At 30.1% G+C, this 17,031-nt stretch overlaps 1 protein-coding gene and 2 pseudogenes across 1 annotated transcript; 2 read left to right on the plus strand and 1 right to left on the minus strand.

The window, feature by feature from the left end:
• Positions 1-376: 376 nt before the first annotated feature.
• Positions 377-5,073, plus strand: LOC131848352 (U4/U6.U5 tri-snRNP-associated protein 2-like; annotated as a pseudogene).
• A 1,334-nt stretch (positions 5,074-6,407) lies between these two features.
• On the minus strand, positions 6,408-8,767 carry LOC131848369 (thioredoxin-like protein 1; annotated as a pseudogene).
• A 2,746-nt stretch (positions 8,768-11,513) lies between these two features.
• On the plus strand, positions 11,514-15,405 carry LOC131848377 (uncharacterized). The gene is made up of 6 exons (XM_059198200.1): positions 11,514-11,766; positions 11,872-12,030; positions 12,749-12,931; positions 13,510-13,639; positions 14,254-14,414; positions 15,110-15,405. The coding sequence occupies exons 1-6, from the start codon at positions 11,514-11,516 to the stop codon at positions 15,403-15,405; spliced, it is 1,182 nt and encodes a 393-aa protein (XP_059054183.1).
• The last annotated feature ends 1,626 nt before the right edge of the window (positions 15,406-17,031 follow it).

The following is a 17,031-nucleotide window of genomic DNA, read 5'->3' on the forward strand; positions in this document are numbered from 1 at the left end:
AGCTATAAATAAATTACCCTGCAAATGTCACCGTTAGTGTCACTGTCAACTCAAATTTTTTGTGATGTATAATAACAAAATATTTTTGTATAAACCGTGTTTATAATGTTTTTCAGAAAAAAAAAATTGTTCAAACGTATATGACGCAATTAACACAAGGACACAATAGGAGTGCTTACAAAAGTAATATTAATTGCTCTGTGACAATTTATCATTTGCGTTCTATGCGTTGTAGGCATTAAAACTGTAAACAGCATAGAACCGAATGGTACGTATTCTGTACTTTTACAGAAAATTAATGTTTGTTTTAATGAAACATATCTTATCTTAACTTAATAAAAACACATGACTTAAAAGCTTTTACGCATATGAAATAATGTCGCAGAAACGGAAGTTGTCCGAAGAAAAATGGTATTGGAAAGTTCTGGGTAAGTAATATTCCGTATTCTAACCTATGAAGTTAAAATACATTTACACTTTTTTGAATTCAATAAAAATATTATTTCAGAACCAGCGTCCAAAATTGCATACATATTCAGTGCCCTTATTTGGATACCATCAACAGGTATTGGATTTGATTTCGAGAACAATACACCCAGCTCTTTTAACTGTATCAATGTTTACGCTCGCTTGGTCTGTGGGAAGTATCTTCGTTTGTCATTCATATGACTTAAAATTAAAGATCAATGAACATGAGATATTAAAAATAAATTTATTATCGTGTTTATTTTTACTATTGAGGTTTCCATTGAAACTGGTGTTACAAAGAAGTACATATTTGCCCTGGAGTAGAAGTTACAAGGATTAACGTACCTAGCATAAGGATACTTTAAGTGATGTTTAATTAAAATTAAAATATTTTTATATTTGTAAAATACAGTGTCAGAATGTTATACATAAGTCTTCTCAATTCACCTGTAACACACATCAGGATTCATTTCTGCATTTGAATGAGCTGAATTTAACGAAATTTAAACTATTTATTGTAAGTTTAAAAATACATTTAAATTGTTTTAATATTCAAGGCCGTGGTACCAATACACATGCTTATACCCATTCTGTAATATTTTTGGTCATCATGTATTCCTGAACCCGCATACTTTAAAGTCTTCTACTGTCTGCCTGATAATTACTAGTTATAGGTCATATGCCACTATTTGTTGTAATTTTTGTAAAGTAAATATTCCCAATCAGATATTCAGTGTGTAAGTGTATCCAAAAGGAAAGAATTAAGTCATTTATAATACTTTAAACATTTGTTTACACATAACATAATAATTCTTTATTATGAGTATAACAGAATATTAAATTTAATTAACAGTAAAATTTAGAAGATCCAAAATCTTTGATTCTTATTCAATAGACTGAACTCAATTCCTATTTATTTTTAACTAATACTGATATTATATAGAATGCTTTAAGAATTAAATGTCAGCTTCCATTTTTCTGTTTTGTAGTTCTGGTACAATATTAGGAATAAAACATTTTGGAAAATATTTGAGTAATATTTTCACATTTTACAGTTCTTTCTCAAAATAATGTCAGTATGTTCTGAACCCTATGTTACTATAATTGGTCCAAAAGCAGTTGGACTCAGATACAAAAATGTATAAAATATTGTTCATTTTAATATATATACCCTGAATTATGGGTCTTAACAACATTAGGCTAATAGTTATTATTAATCTTATATTGCAGGTAATATGTTTTCTTTAAATTTCTTTATCTATGACACTGAATAAACAAACAAGCTACCTAAGATGTGGATCACCTCTTACATGGCCCATTTTCTCGACCCATTGTATTCTTTGTTCTTCTTTATATAGCTGCCGTGAATTTGAATGGTAGGATTTTAACATTAGCATTTACTAAGTCTTGGGGAAGCATTCATGAGATTTTACTGGCTGTGACTTCAGCATTTAATTATTTCAGTAGTATAGTGATATTAATATGTTAGCATATGAGTACATTCTGGATAACTAAGATGTACCCATAATTACCCTTCTTCCTACTATATTTTAACGATGACATGATAGGTTTAAAATTTTGAAGGTGGCTATTGCACGTAATCTGACTTCATCATAATTTATCCAGTGTGACCTTTCATTAATAAAATATCTTAAAAGCAAGATTTTAATATTTTTCAATTTTCTCTGAGTGAGGCCACTGTAGTGTACACGTGGAAAACATACTAATACAAAAAAAGACGCAGGTGATTAATCATTCTTATTGGTACAACGGTTGGTGACTTACTCGCAGAATGTGAATCCTGGAAGCACAAAGATGTATATCCCACGGATGGCTGGCTATTGTACTGTAATGGTCTAAAGAGATTCAATTTATCGACAAAGTGGGTAATTTCATCCCATCTGGATTACACCAACACAAATAGCACCTGTATCCCACTATAGTAATGGTTAATTTTTGCTTTATTATTTAACAGTCTTCTTTTGTTTGAAAGTTTATATTAACTACTGATTATGTTGTGTATTTATGTATTTATAATATATTTTGAATTTAAGAATCACAAGTCTAACACTGCTATTTTATACTTTTACTATTTATATTATATATTAAATTTATATTCTACTTTTTACTATTTAGGTATTATACCATCACCATTTAATACTATACCATCCATGATTACAGGTGATCCCATTGACTTTTTGTGGTTTCCTCAACTCCTTGCATATGGCACTTAATGGACCAAGAAAACCTAACAGTTCAATTATCTACAAGTCATTTCTAGGACACATGAGAATATATACAAGGTAACATTATTCTATTTTTCTGTTATTGTGATGTTTTAACCATTGATTTAAGGTAAGTAAGTCATTTAAAAAGTAGGTACAATTTTAAAATAATTCTTTTGTATAGCAAATCTATTCAATTCAATAAATAATTCAATTGAAAATAAATTTAATAAATTCTGTTATTAACAATTTATATTTGGACATACTTTGATATTTAATTAAAAAATATGTACCGAATTGCTTGGTCCACTGGTCTTCTAATTTGTGAAATCAACCAGAACAACACTTCACATTGTTTTTCAAACTAATGATTATAATTGGTAGTTTATTGAAAATTCTGTTATGAAATGGTTAATCAATTTTGGAAGTTTAACACCAGATGGGCGGCAGCTAAGGTATGAACCTCATGATAGAAAGAATACAATGAGATGATGAATCGCCATTTCTATTTTTGACGATATGATTTACCACCTGCATTGTTATAGATGGGTTTAGAGAAAACATCATCCCACAGGTATGATTTTCTTTTATGTTTTTATATTCATTACTATTTCCAAATTTAGATTCCGTTATTTCATGTATGAATTATAACTCATGTTGTTTTACCATAAAGTCGCAATCATTGTAAAAAATTCATTCATAATCTAACTTCTCTAGACTTCTGAAGATATACATAAAATTGTCAAAATTGAGTCAAATACCGTTTCGGAGGCATAAACACGAAACCTGTGACATGAGAATTTTACGTATTAGATGTGTCTTCACAAATGTATCTACCATTTCTGAAGACGCATAAAAATATTAGTTAATAAACAATTAACTGATAAGTACAAATAACTGACACTTTTTTTATAATATCTTAATAAATGTTTAATTATATTTTGGTATTTTCAGGTAAATCTCTACCAATTATTATCAAAGTTTAATGGACAGGCATCAAAAGAATATAAAACATACAAAGAGAACTTTATGAAAAGGTTTGAAATAACACAACTCCCGCCATATCTAATATTGTACATTAAAAGATTCACTAAAAATACATTTTTCGTTGAAAAGAATCCCACAGTTGTAAACTTTCCAGTCAAGTAAGTGCTATTTATGTTATCATTCTAATATATGTAAATATATACCTCAATGAAACGTTGAGGTTTTATATAATAACTTAATAGAGAGAATGCTGTGTTTACAGTGGTTGTGTAGATTATTTGTTACTTTATACTATTAATGCAGATTTTGACACCACCTTTTTACACAATTTGACAATATATCCTGATTTACATATTCTTAGAGCAATGGAAAATAAAATAATGCATTCTATAAATATACCATCACGACTGTTATCTTAGAGTAAGGGTAGTCACAGATATCATGTGTCGACGTCATGTGAATACGCACGTTAATAATGCCAACTGTTATTATAATTTTTATTGTCTCCTCTCTTGCCTGGTTTGGTTTTTTATTGGTGTTTCCATCGCCGAAGAGTCAGTCGTAAATAGAAATTTGATTTGAATAGTCTAAACTGGGTAGATATAAAAACACAGGTCCACGACACCTTCACTGCAATGGCAACTACTTTGTAATTAGGTTTTGCTTATACTCTTTTTTGGGTCATGAGGTTACTGCATAACAGTAATTGTAAAAATATTTTTTATTTTTTTTACTTCAGGAATGTAGACTTTGGATATCTCACTCCGGAAGTGAAAGCAAAACATAATGGTAAAACAATATATGAACTGGTGTGGAACATGGTTCATGACGGTACACCAAGAGAAGGGAACCTACAGAGCACATTTTATATAAACCAACTCAGCAATGGTAAGGCTTTATATATTTATTATGTATATTTATAAAACAGTTGTTTGTTTTAACGTATTATGTAATTTTATCAACTTCTTATAAATAAAATGCTCCTGTCACAAATGTTAGTTAACATACTGCTGCCAAATGACTTAACCAATTTTTATGAAATTTCAAATGCATATTCATTAGGTCAGAGAACTTCCATTACTATATCTGTTTTTCATACCCCTAACATATTTTTTTTTATTTTTTAGACAAATATTTTATTGTCTTACTTTTATAATAATTGAAATGAAAATTCCATTTTTATAGCATATGAAACCATATAAATTTTGGTTTTAGGTATGAAATGCAAGATCTCCATGTAACCAGCATACTGCCACAGATGATCACACTGACTGAAGCATACATTCAGATATATGAATTGAAACAGATTAATATTAAGCTAAATATTAAAACTAATAAGTTCTTACATTATCTTTTTTATTTATTGAATATACAAATTCCTGGATATTCTTAAGATTCCATTTAACAAACTTTATGACTACGGAATGACCTTACACTTATAATTATGTCATATCATTTCATAATACATATGAAATATACATATATATAAAAAAATCACATTAACTATGTTTTGACACAGTTTGAAAATGATCCCACTTTATAATAACATTAAATTAACAAATAAAATGCCGCAAACAGTTCAGTTACATTTTTAGTATAAATTCTTGCGAGAAACCCAAATTAATAACATAATTATAAAGTCCAAAACATCCAGATGAAAATAATGTTCTACAGTTTTACTTAAATAACATAATTTACCCATTGACAAATATTATTAGCTATTACTATGATAAACATGAGACCATCTGTCATCGCTATTGTAGAGGTTATTATTATATCAAATAAATAGTATGCACATTTCTGAGTTCTAAATACAGGGACTTGAAACTAAAATGAAATAAATTTACAAAATATTTTAGCAGACAATAAATATTTGATAATGTAATAACTTGCCAAGAGAAATGCTGTTCTGCAGATAAACATTAGTTATAGACATGCTTTAAAATTCGTATAATATAGTACAGTACAGCAATGCATATATGTGAAAAGGCGAATATCTATTAACAGTCAAGCTTATTTCAAATTCGATTATTACAATGCCTAGGTATGCGATACAGCAGGCTAACTTTTGATTAATGGAATCGAAATGAAATGATATTTATATGGTCTATTGAAATTCAACTGTCAGTCTATACACCATGTAATGTACAAATCTCAGATAATACCTTTATAAAATAAATTAACGAAACTCAAATTTACCCGCAATATTTATATTTCTAAACCGGGTTCTCTTTTCACCAGTATTACAGTGCTTGTAATATAGCATTTAATGATTTGTATGAAACAAAACTATAAAAGAGAATATTACGTTGAATATGTCATATACTCATGTGATTTGATCCCTCATTTGATTTCGTCAAAAGTTCTCCTGCAGATCTATATTTGCATACAAATTTGAAATTGCCCATATTTTACATTATTGAAAACTTTTATAAATACACTTTATTGGTATTCTATATGGGCAATTTTCAAAAATCCTTTATTAATATTTCGATAAATAGACAACAATACTATAGTTAACAATAATGTCCATTTCCATGTATGGGCAATTTTTCAAAATCCTTATTGATATTTCGATAAATAGACAGCAATACTATAAGTAACACAACAATGTCCATTTCATTTTCCAACCTATTGCAAGATACACTGTATGGTTTATCAGTTTCTATAATACACTGAACTGAACCATCCTTATATTTGTGTACGCCTGCACAGTGTAAGTAAACGCTAGTGACTCTCACCCTTTTTACCTGCCACACGCTTGAATTCTCCCATATTGGTTGTAGAGATTGCAGATCCAGAAAGCAAGATGATCAATTTGGGTCACATCATCTCCAGACTGGTTGTCTTTATGAATAATTGAATATTTTGAACACTTTGGAATTTCACAAATTTCAATGGAATAGGATTGCCTTCCAGGTCACTTGGAGTTACTCTGAAATAAAATATTATTGTTATTATGTCCAGATGGTTGCAATACTGAGGTTAAGTTACAGACTTCAGGAATGAATACATACTAGTGATAGTAAACAAACTAACCCACTAATTTAAATACTTACTCCAATTCTTGAATAGATGCATTACCAGGAAGCCTGATCAAAACAAGTGTTCTTGGCTGGTTGATGAACAGTTTTACACATTTGGGCCCCTTATCTGCGGGTCCCTTGATTTTTACTGAATGCAATTTCACCAACTGAAATTATTATGTATTATATTTAAATTCAGACACATATTTTGTACAAAGTAATAATGTGTGTATTAAGTTTAATATTCTCTATAGACAATATATTTTTATTACATTATAGTAAATTCTATTTACCTGGTTGAAGGCTATGTTGATGATGAGTTGTTCATCACAATCACTAGCTAAGTATCCACCGCCGCTGGTAAGGCAATGTGCCAGAGGATGATCATCAGCCTCATTTAAGCACTCACATTCACTCTTTGTGATGAATGTGGCCAGATCCATCTGTAACCAACAGTTATACATTAATGAAATATTTAAAAAACATATATTCTAAGAAAAATAATCAATAAATTTAATCAATTTCATATAAAAAGTTTCTATCTCTTATATCAGAGAATTGTTAATTTATGTAAGTAAATATTTTAATTATTTATAGTATTAATTTAACATGTAAACTTCTCACATTTTTTAAATATATCTAAGTATATATAAGTAGTATGTAATTAACAGATTAAATAAAATATATACTAACATGGCCTGCAACAGAATTGTCTTCATCGTTGGACTCCTCTGTGCCATAGTATTGTCTGACCTTATTCTCTAAGGTAGCAGGATCAGCACCTTGTAGGCGATCAATCCGCGTCTAGAATAAGTAACAATATAATAACACCAAGACAATTCACTGTTGTCTAATCGCAAGCTAAGCATAGCCTGTATTATGTCTAGATAAATTATATAAATACATAGATATTCAAACATACATACAAAAAATCATAATCTTTCTATCATTCTAAGTAATACAACCCACAACTAGACCAACATTTTAAAATACATAATAGGAATAATTATATATTTTAAAAAGTTATAATTTGACCCGATTGCTTTGTCTGTATTTTAGTTGTAGGGTAATAATTACATTCTCAGCATTTTTTATAATTTACAATTATAAAAAATGCTGAGGAGTGGTATATCCATGGATATCAGATTATAACTGCAATGCGTCATTAAAATTACTGTTCGTCTCTATATATTTGGTGATTGCCACTTATCATGAGGTTGACCATCAGCTTCTTTTCCATTCCTCATTTACATACAAATAATGTATATAATCATAACTAATGAATTTATATTTTACCATTCTTAACCATGAAAGTATATGCAAATAAATAAGTCTTTAAATTATAAACAATGAAACATTACATTTCAGTGTTATTATAAGTTACCTTTGTCTCAAAGCTTTGGACAAATAAAATAGTATAAAATTATCTTCGCTGTGAGAGGGGGGCTCAATTGACAATATGTTTATAGTTCAGGTGACATTCACATGATCCCATAGGAAATAATTGTGGTAATTTCAATATGATGGGCCTTGCCTTCTTTCTCATAATTTTTCGCTGATAAATAGCAGTATCGCGTTAGCGCAGGTGGGAGCAGCCTTTATATCATACACAGAAAAAATAAGTAGTCACTTACTCTGTTTCTGTAGAAAACAAATGTTGGTGTTGCCGAGATACCCTGGGCGCTGGCAGTTTCAGTACATCTATTTACGTCCACTTTTAAGAACAAAGCCCTCGGAAACTTATTTGGTAGTTGTTCAAAGAACGGAGCGATTCGTTGGCACGGTGGACACCTTTAAAAGTAAATAAGAATTTTATACTAACAAAAAATGTAGGACGATGACTTGGGATTTTGAATGGGAAAAGGTTAACTTACCAACTGGCAGTGTAGTCTACAACGACTAATTTGGTGCCGGCATTTGTCATTTCCGACTGGAAATGAGCTTCATTTTCAATAACTGTAGCTAAAACCATTTTATTTACTATATTCTATTAAAATTAAAAGTTAATACTTCAGTATCAGATTAGGTACGAAAGATGACAAGTCAAAATGGTAGACTGCCTTGACACTTTGTTGAATATGTCAAACTAGCTGACAGCCGCGAAGTTAGTGTTGCTAGAATGAAATTACTTCGGCATTGTAATCAATGCGTTCTTCTAAGGTTTTATACGCAAGCCAATCAATTATCATTAGAAGTAGCATGAAAATGTATGAATTACTTAACAATTGCAGTACAAAAGCGTACAATCTACAAGTGACAAAAGTTTCTTGCATTATCTATCTTAATTTCGATAGGTAACATTTGGCAAGTGTAATTGCAAAAGTGTCATAGTTTTACATATAAAACAAACTAAAAATGTATAGAAAAATATAATTCCCAAGTATGGCACTAATATTAAAATTAACAGTCTCACAACTCAGTTGGAGGAGACGTTGTTACCAGAGCAGATGCCAAGGCAAAGAGGTTACCCCGAAACCCCAACCTTCTCTCTGGGTGTGGATGAAATGAACTCTGTGACGCACGTCATTTTAGTAAAACGGTCGTTTAAAATTCTTATTTTAAACTAGCTGTACCTGCAACTTCGTCCGCGTGGAAATTACAAATTACGCTGACTTGAAAACACTAGTTCCTAATACCATAAAAATGAAATATATTATTTATTTTCGCTTTCTAAAAAAGAAACTGTTTTATTATATATTTTTTAATATCTTATCTTAGCAGTAAAATTAGATTGCTAGATTTATTTCAAAGCTTACTTAATAATAATTTATAGCGGTCGACAAGATATTACAGTATACAGTGATGGGAGCGCGGCAAACCGCCTGTGGCGAGGTTTATCCTCGCAATAATTTACTGGAAGCTTTCCAAATCACTGCGATCCATTTTAATAAACTCGGATCAGAGTGTATCAAATAACATAGTAGGTATTTCATTTGTGTGTATAGAATACAATATACTTTCTGAGAAACTAAGAACTAGTTTCTCAGCCCGACCTGTGCCATCTACCGTAAGATCAAATTTCGTTAAGATATATTCAGTCGTTTCATCGTTGAAATACAAAAATTATCGGACAGATAAACATGATAGAAAGACCTTATAACAATTTGTAAAATATTTTCTTTATACTACGATGGTGGCAAATAAGCATATATTTATGTACCTACTCATAACTCAGATATTGAATACATACGATATATATTCAATAATCACCTACCTACAGGGGATGCAAAAATTAGGAATTTGTTCTGTATAAAGGTAACAACATGGATAAGTATGTATTATATGTACATCTAACAAATTAGACCAAACGAATTGAAAAATACTGGTCCCTATAACCCCTTTCTGTATTAATATTTAATTCGACAAAAAACGCCTGTTAGAAATAACACGCAAATTCTTTTTACTGTAATTTGTCGCGAACGTTCGAAGCAAATACATATATAATTCTCTCTACCACTCTCCATTCGATCAGCTCAAACACATGCATCATTTAATAATAGACTAAGATCTCATTATCTCTCTTCATAGTACATTTTTTTTATTTTATTTTTTTTTCTTATTTCTTCCAATATGTAGTATATATGTATGTATATATGTAGGTTTATATATTTATCCCTAATGTAAGTATGTATATCCAGTAGTATAATAAATAGTGTCTTATGTGTGTCACCTACCCTATTCTATGTACATAAGTCCTCTCTTCTAGGTTGTCAGTAAGAGATTGCATTTAGCGATAAGACCGCCTTTTGTTATTATTTTACTATTTACTGTATTTTCTCATTATTTTATGTGTACACAATAAAGAGTTTTATTATTATTATTATAATTCCGCAAAAACTAGATCTTAACAAACTATTACATCCTAAAACACAATAACTTAACAGTAAAATATTCTATTATATATTTACAATCACTGTAACACAGACCGTTATAAATGTAAACAAGTAAATTAATTTGGCATATCTACCTAAAGTATAGTTAAGAGTAGTTAAAAATATCTATGTAATTTTCATGTCACGCTTAGTGTTATTTCATTACTATTATAACGCTAATAATTAATATTTATGTTATGAACATAGAACAAAATTGTTATAGTAGCGGTTTAATAGTCTAATCAATAATTTATAGACCTAAAATTTTTAACTTAACTATAGGAATGGCACAGCAAAAACTTCATCGACTAACTCTTCAATTACGAAAAATATTATATAAAAATAAATAATATTAATTTGATTATTTTCAGTTAACTGTTTAGCTACCTATATGTAGATTAAAATTAAGGAAAAAATCAAAACAATATTTTAAAGGACAGGTGGATTTCTATCACACCTTTGCGAATATAAATTGTTTGTTATGAGAAATACCAATTATTAATTTCCATTATCTAGCTTAGCCAACTAATTTAATTTCATGCAACTGTGTTATTCGTCATTATAAATAAACATTTCAGTTTCTTATCATGAATGATTGTTTGAATTATCGACAAAAATTACATTCAGATAGTTAGGTATGTAGTGATTTTTAATTCTGTTATTTATTCATGTTCTTCATTATCTGTTCATTTATTTATAATATCAATTTAATTTTGTGTACCTTCCTACGACAAATCTTGGTACATTTTTCACTGTAATCCGACCGACCGATAAAACCGAGATCGTCGCAAGGGAAATCTACAGTATTCATTTGAATTCGGACACCATCAAGTGTCTGTTCTAAGTAGGAAGGATAACGGATATAATTTTCAGTTTGAATGATATATATAAGTACATATAGATTTAAAATAGCACAAAGTGCTTGTTGAATTATTATGTGTTCGTATTTGACTTTAATATTTTTAAGTATATTCATTAATGTAATCGTATTTTGTCAACATTTCAATGAAATAAAGTCATTAAATGAAAAACACGTAAACAATAAACATATAAAGATAAATGGCGATATCTCTTCCAAACGGGACTTGGTTAAATATTTACGATCATTAAGACACATTATTTATTTTGCATATGACTTCAAATATGACGTCGATATGAATTTTGAATTCGGATTATTTCTAGTGAATGGTAAGATTTTTTAATTATGCATGTCTTAATGGCCTGTTACCAATTATCAGCCAGTATTTTTAAAATTGTTATTCGTTCAGATATATCATAATGATTTCTTTGCAGTGAATTTGAAAAATATTCTCGAAGAAAAGCGAAATGAATTGCCACTTTCTGTAATAAAATATTTAGAATTAATATTGAAGAAAAACGACGAAGTGATTGATTTTTTTAGGGAGATGGTTAATCGTGATCAAAATCCTGAGGACCGGAGAAATAAAATATGTGAGTATCTGGTACAATTCCTCCCAATTCCTGTACTGTTTTGGGTATGGTATTATATTGAATATAATATGGAATGAGAAAACTATACTCCAGAGCTTCGGTTTGGGCATATCGAAGCCATGTAGGATTTAAATACTACGTAGTTCACGTTGCATAATAATAATAACACAGTCGTATGCTAACAAGCATAGGCCTCGGCACATATAGGTATGCTACAGATATGCTGTTTGTTTTTATGGTTACTGAATTGTTCACCCACCTGTGCATCTATCATTGACCAGCCAGCTGTATGCTGGCTGGTCAGGTAAGCAAGGATTCAGCGAGGAATTAACGATGATTATCTGGAGGCACCGTAATGAGGTGACTAATAATCCTCTCCCCCTGACATATTATTAGTTATACGAGGGATGAAAGCGGACGAAGCTTGAAAATGTCTATAATCATAACCAATTTATCAATGCAGAGCCGAAACAGTTGTGTTTAGAAGCATGAAAAAGATAAAGCCGTGGTAAACATATTACCATTATGGGTTAAATAAAGAGTTATATTTATTTAACCCATAATGGTATAAGGGACATGCCGTTAAGATAAGTGTAATATGTTATCCTAAAATATATATAATATTAAAGTACAATAAAATAAAAACGTATGTATATTTCGAAAATAGTGCTTTACTTGAAGACAACAATTTTGAATATTGAATTAATTTAAATTTTAGTAACGTCTCTATTTTTAAACGAATCTCAGTGGATATCAGAATTACGTGGCTTTGATATAAGAATTTTGAAACAAATAAGGTTAAAATCTGATCATGAACTTGAGGAATTGTATTCAACGCGAGATAATTACGAGAACAAAGTTGATGATCTGGATAATGGGACACCAAATCCAAAGTTATCAGGTAATTAAAATTTGTACATTATATTTTATTAGATGTTATAAATAATTACAGATCTTATTCATTATCTCTACACAATATTAGATCCTTGTTTACCTTCAGATAAAAAAATCTACACAACGTAACAATTCTTTATATAAACATATTATTATGACTATGTCTGTTAGACTAAAGGGTTAGATAGACATATTTCTTTGACTTTTGGCGTTTACAGTTTACATGGTGAATATTTATATATCATTTGCTCACAATGCGGCTATCTATAATTAAAAAAAAATAATAAGCAGAGATCTCCCTCTCCCTCAGCTCTAAGTTTGCAATCAATATATCCATCATTAAGTAATAATTTAAAAAAGCATTAACAATATACCTTTTTTTAAATTATTACTTAATGATGTCATATACTTAATGATTCATCACATATTTAAAAACAAATATAATTTTCGGGCCGAAAGGAATTCATGACATTATATTTAGCATGCGATTTTAATGATCTCTTTAAATTGTAGTATTATTCTGTAAATTGTAGATATTATAATGATACAGCAGAACAGTATCTAAAGATGCCTGTATTTTTTTAGACGCATGCCTGGTATCACTTGCTTCAAATACAATTAGTTATTCTAAATATACGCCAAAATGTGAGATTCCTAATGTGTGTCGAGATATGGTGGTTAATGGAACAGATTTTGGATACGCTTTGCTCCATAGGTAAGTATGTAATGTTTTTATTTTAATACCAAGAAATGTCAAGATGATTGGACAGAGTGGAAGTGTGGGGATATTTTGCTGTAAGCAGTTTGCTTTGCGATCAGTGTTCCCATGCGAAGGGTAGGTAGGTACTAAGGCATAACACATTAGACTAGAGTTGAGACACAATGGTATAGTACCATACAGGTACATGGACTTCAGAACGTTTTCTAAGACCGGGATGCCATTCGTGTATATACGGGCATCGATTTTCTCTTTTCGTCTTGTAGACTATCTGCTCATGACGTTCTGCATTTTATTTTTAGATTATTTAGTCTAGATAAGTTATATCATATTGATCAATTATTATAATCATATGTTTTTTTTTATTTATATGAAATGAAACGATTACATAACTTACCTATGAAATTATTTCTACCTATATATATGTATTACCAGAATATGTATATGAATATGTCCCTTTATTTTATTTCCAAAATAATGTGGGTATCGTAAATTAATGACAATCGTTCGAACATACCATTAATATTGAATAGAAAAGTAGTCTATTTAATATTAATGGTAACCGAATTATTTATTAATGTGTTTCTGGTTGATTTAGATGTGATTTTCAGGTTACTTTTATTATTGCATGCCAAATTTGCAAGAAGATGTTACATATTAAATCCAGTTGAAGATAGAGAGATGAGGCGAAGGATCTGTAGCACAGCTTACGATGAAGCACAATATATTGCCATGCAAGGTTATCGTGTGAATGACTTAATCATGGAACAGAGTACGTATATAATAATATATCTTCACAAAACCTTATGCCAAATGATTTTTTTTCCGACTATTCTAATACTATAGTTGGCCGTTATAGCCTTACCGGACGGTAGGGGGTGAATGTATATAGCACTTCAAACCCGCGGAAGGATTTAGAGCGGATGAAGGCCAACTGCCGCCTAACGGATACGACTTTAGTCTGAGGGCATAGGGGTTTGAACCGAGGTTCAAACCTCGCCTCTGACTATACCATTTGAGACGAGTCTCTGGCCGTCTCAAATGGTATAATTAGAGGCATTATTGACTGCCGAGATTGTGTGAACGCAATACTTAATATGCCTAAATTTCGCTGAGTGTACTCGAATACAGCATGTCAGATGGTGAGGTCGGCACCATCTCTATGATTAATTTTTGTTTCTTAACAGTATCTCCATCCAACAGGGAATCCCTGTTCTGTGGGTATTTCTATCAACGTAATTAATATAAGAAATTATATTCAAAATTTCCATAGACTATAACTGATTCGAACTCTTAATTTTTGGTATCTAAACTATGATAGTCAACGACATGATGGTTTTAAGAATCTAGATTATTTATTAATTATACATAGAGAAATTCATCATTAGAATTAGATGGCTATCTCAAACGAGAGAAAGGGGACATCTGATAACACTCATCATATTTACTTCTTTAATTTTGTTTCAGTTGCCTTATGTGGATTGGATGGTCATGCAAAATTTCTTCGTAGTTCGTGGATATCGAATCTTCTTTACTTTCAATCTCCATACGGTTGTTTTGGTATGAAAAAATATGGATCAATGCAAATACACTCCGATTATCAATTTTTCCCTGATGAATTAATCGACAAAAGAACAAAAACATGGAAGTTGGACAAGCATTTGCAACACGACATTATTGGACGTTTATGCAATGGTCACGTGACCGCAGCAGCAGCCGCAACTTTATCAGTCGCCATCAGATACATCTTAGAATATTATTGATTCAATCACTTATTAATTACATGCCAATGATCTAAGACTTCGATATAATTTATGAATGTTCTTATAAAACTAAGCTTAGAGAAAAATTTAAGTATTGTCAAGTATAAATTGTTAAATTAAAAGTTTTGAGAAGAGATGTTTTTTTTTAATAAATATATTTAAAATTGTTATATTTAAGTTATTTGTTTAGTTCTTACTTAAAAGAAGTAGTATATATTTTCCATAAAATAAATTAAATTGTATAAATGTACATGTATTGTAAAAATTGTAAATACTATTCCTGTTTGAATATTCGATAGGGGTTCCAAAATTTATAGCTGAAATGTGTAGATCGTAAAATTATGCGTTTGATTTTTTGTTAGGTACCCCCTTGGTATTAGAATAATTAATATTGTGAGTCGTGTCAATTCCCAGTTTTTTTTTTCTTTTAGTTTAGAACCAGAAAAAATAGTCTCAGGTACACCCAGAGTATCTTTACTAATACCACAGATAAGATAATATTACATATACTACAAAAACATAAAGTAAATGGCACAATAGTATTCTGTTGTATATTAGGTACTTAATCGAACATTAATTAATATATTATTCCTTCCTCATATTTGAGGTCTTTCTATATTGAAAGTGACAAATCTGGTCGGCCTTGCTACACATATAGTTTTATAGAGTGTATACCAATGTCAGCCGGAACGGTGACCGCCATGAATGCCGCATCCGGTACTTCCGTCCGTCCACGCAGGCTAGCCAATATGTAGTTACAGGAAAAAGTAATTAATATTCTGCATTTGTACAGTCACTAACATATAGGTTTGCAAGAGGGCTAAGTATTTTGTATATACGAGTAAAATAAAGGTGACTTGATTTAGCTTTTTAGAAGTAAAATGAAACAAAATAAATTATAGTGCTTTCTAAATATTGTCTATACTAAGTATAATACTTATAATTTTTCTTTATAACTATCCCAGTACAATAGGCTAAGGACAAATTTAATGCTGCCTTATTTTCAGTATGCCAGTAATTACAGTTAGGAAGTAATATTTAGAAATAAGTATATATTGTACTATGTATATAGCTGTAATGTAATGTACATTACAGTATACATTTACCTACAGCTATAAAAATAAATATGCACATGTAAGCATTGATTCCTACACTAAGTTAAGCATGTCATATTATAGCCGGTATAATAAGTATCGTATTGATATATTTCGTTAAAAGGAAGAGAATATAGATAATGGTTCAGTTAATCGTAGGATTTTATTAAATTAAAAAAGAAATGAAATGAAATTTTTATGTGTAGCTCTAATATCTTTATTATGTCTTAGTTTCTTATGCTATACTTTGTGTTTCACTAAAAGTATCTTTTATACATATATAGATCTCCATCGTTCTATGCGAAAGTATTTTTAGGAAGTATTTTTTTACGGAATGGCAAATAAACTAATGTCCCATTTGATTGTAAGTAGTATAACACTACAACCTGACGTATGGTACATAAAGCAATCTACTTGGCAGATGAAATGCCCCTTCGATTGATCCCCTGTCTAATTCAAACAAAGATCGAAATTACGATGGCCTGAGTCGAGGTTCAAACCGCTAGCCTGAGTTTCGAAGCCCTGATGGCAC

Source organism: Achroia grisella, unplaced genomic scaffold (assembly GCF_030625045.1).
Source record: "Achroia grisella isolate CSIRO2021 unplaced genomic scaffold, CSIRO_AGI_Agris_v1 utg551, whole genome shotgun sequence".
In the NCBI taxonomy this organism is placed as follows: domain Eukaryota; kingdom Metazoa; phylum Arthropoda; class Insecta; order Lepidoptera; family Pyralidae; genus Achroia; species Achroia grisella.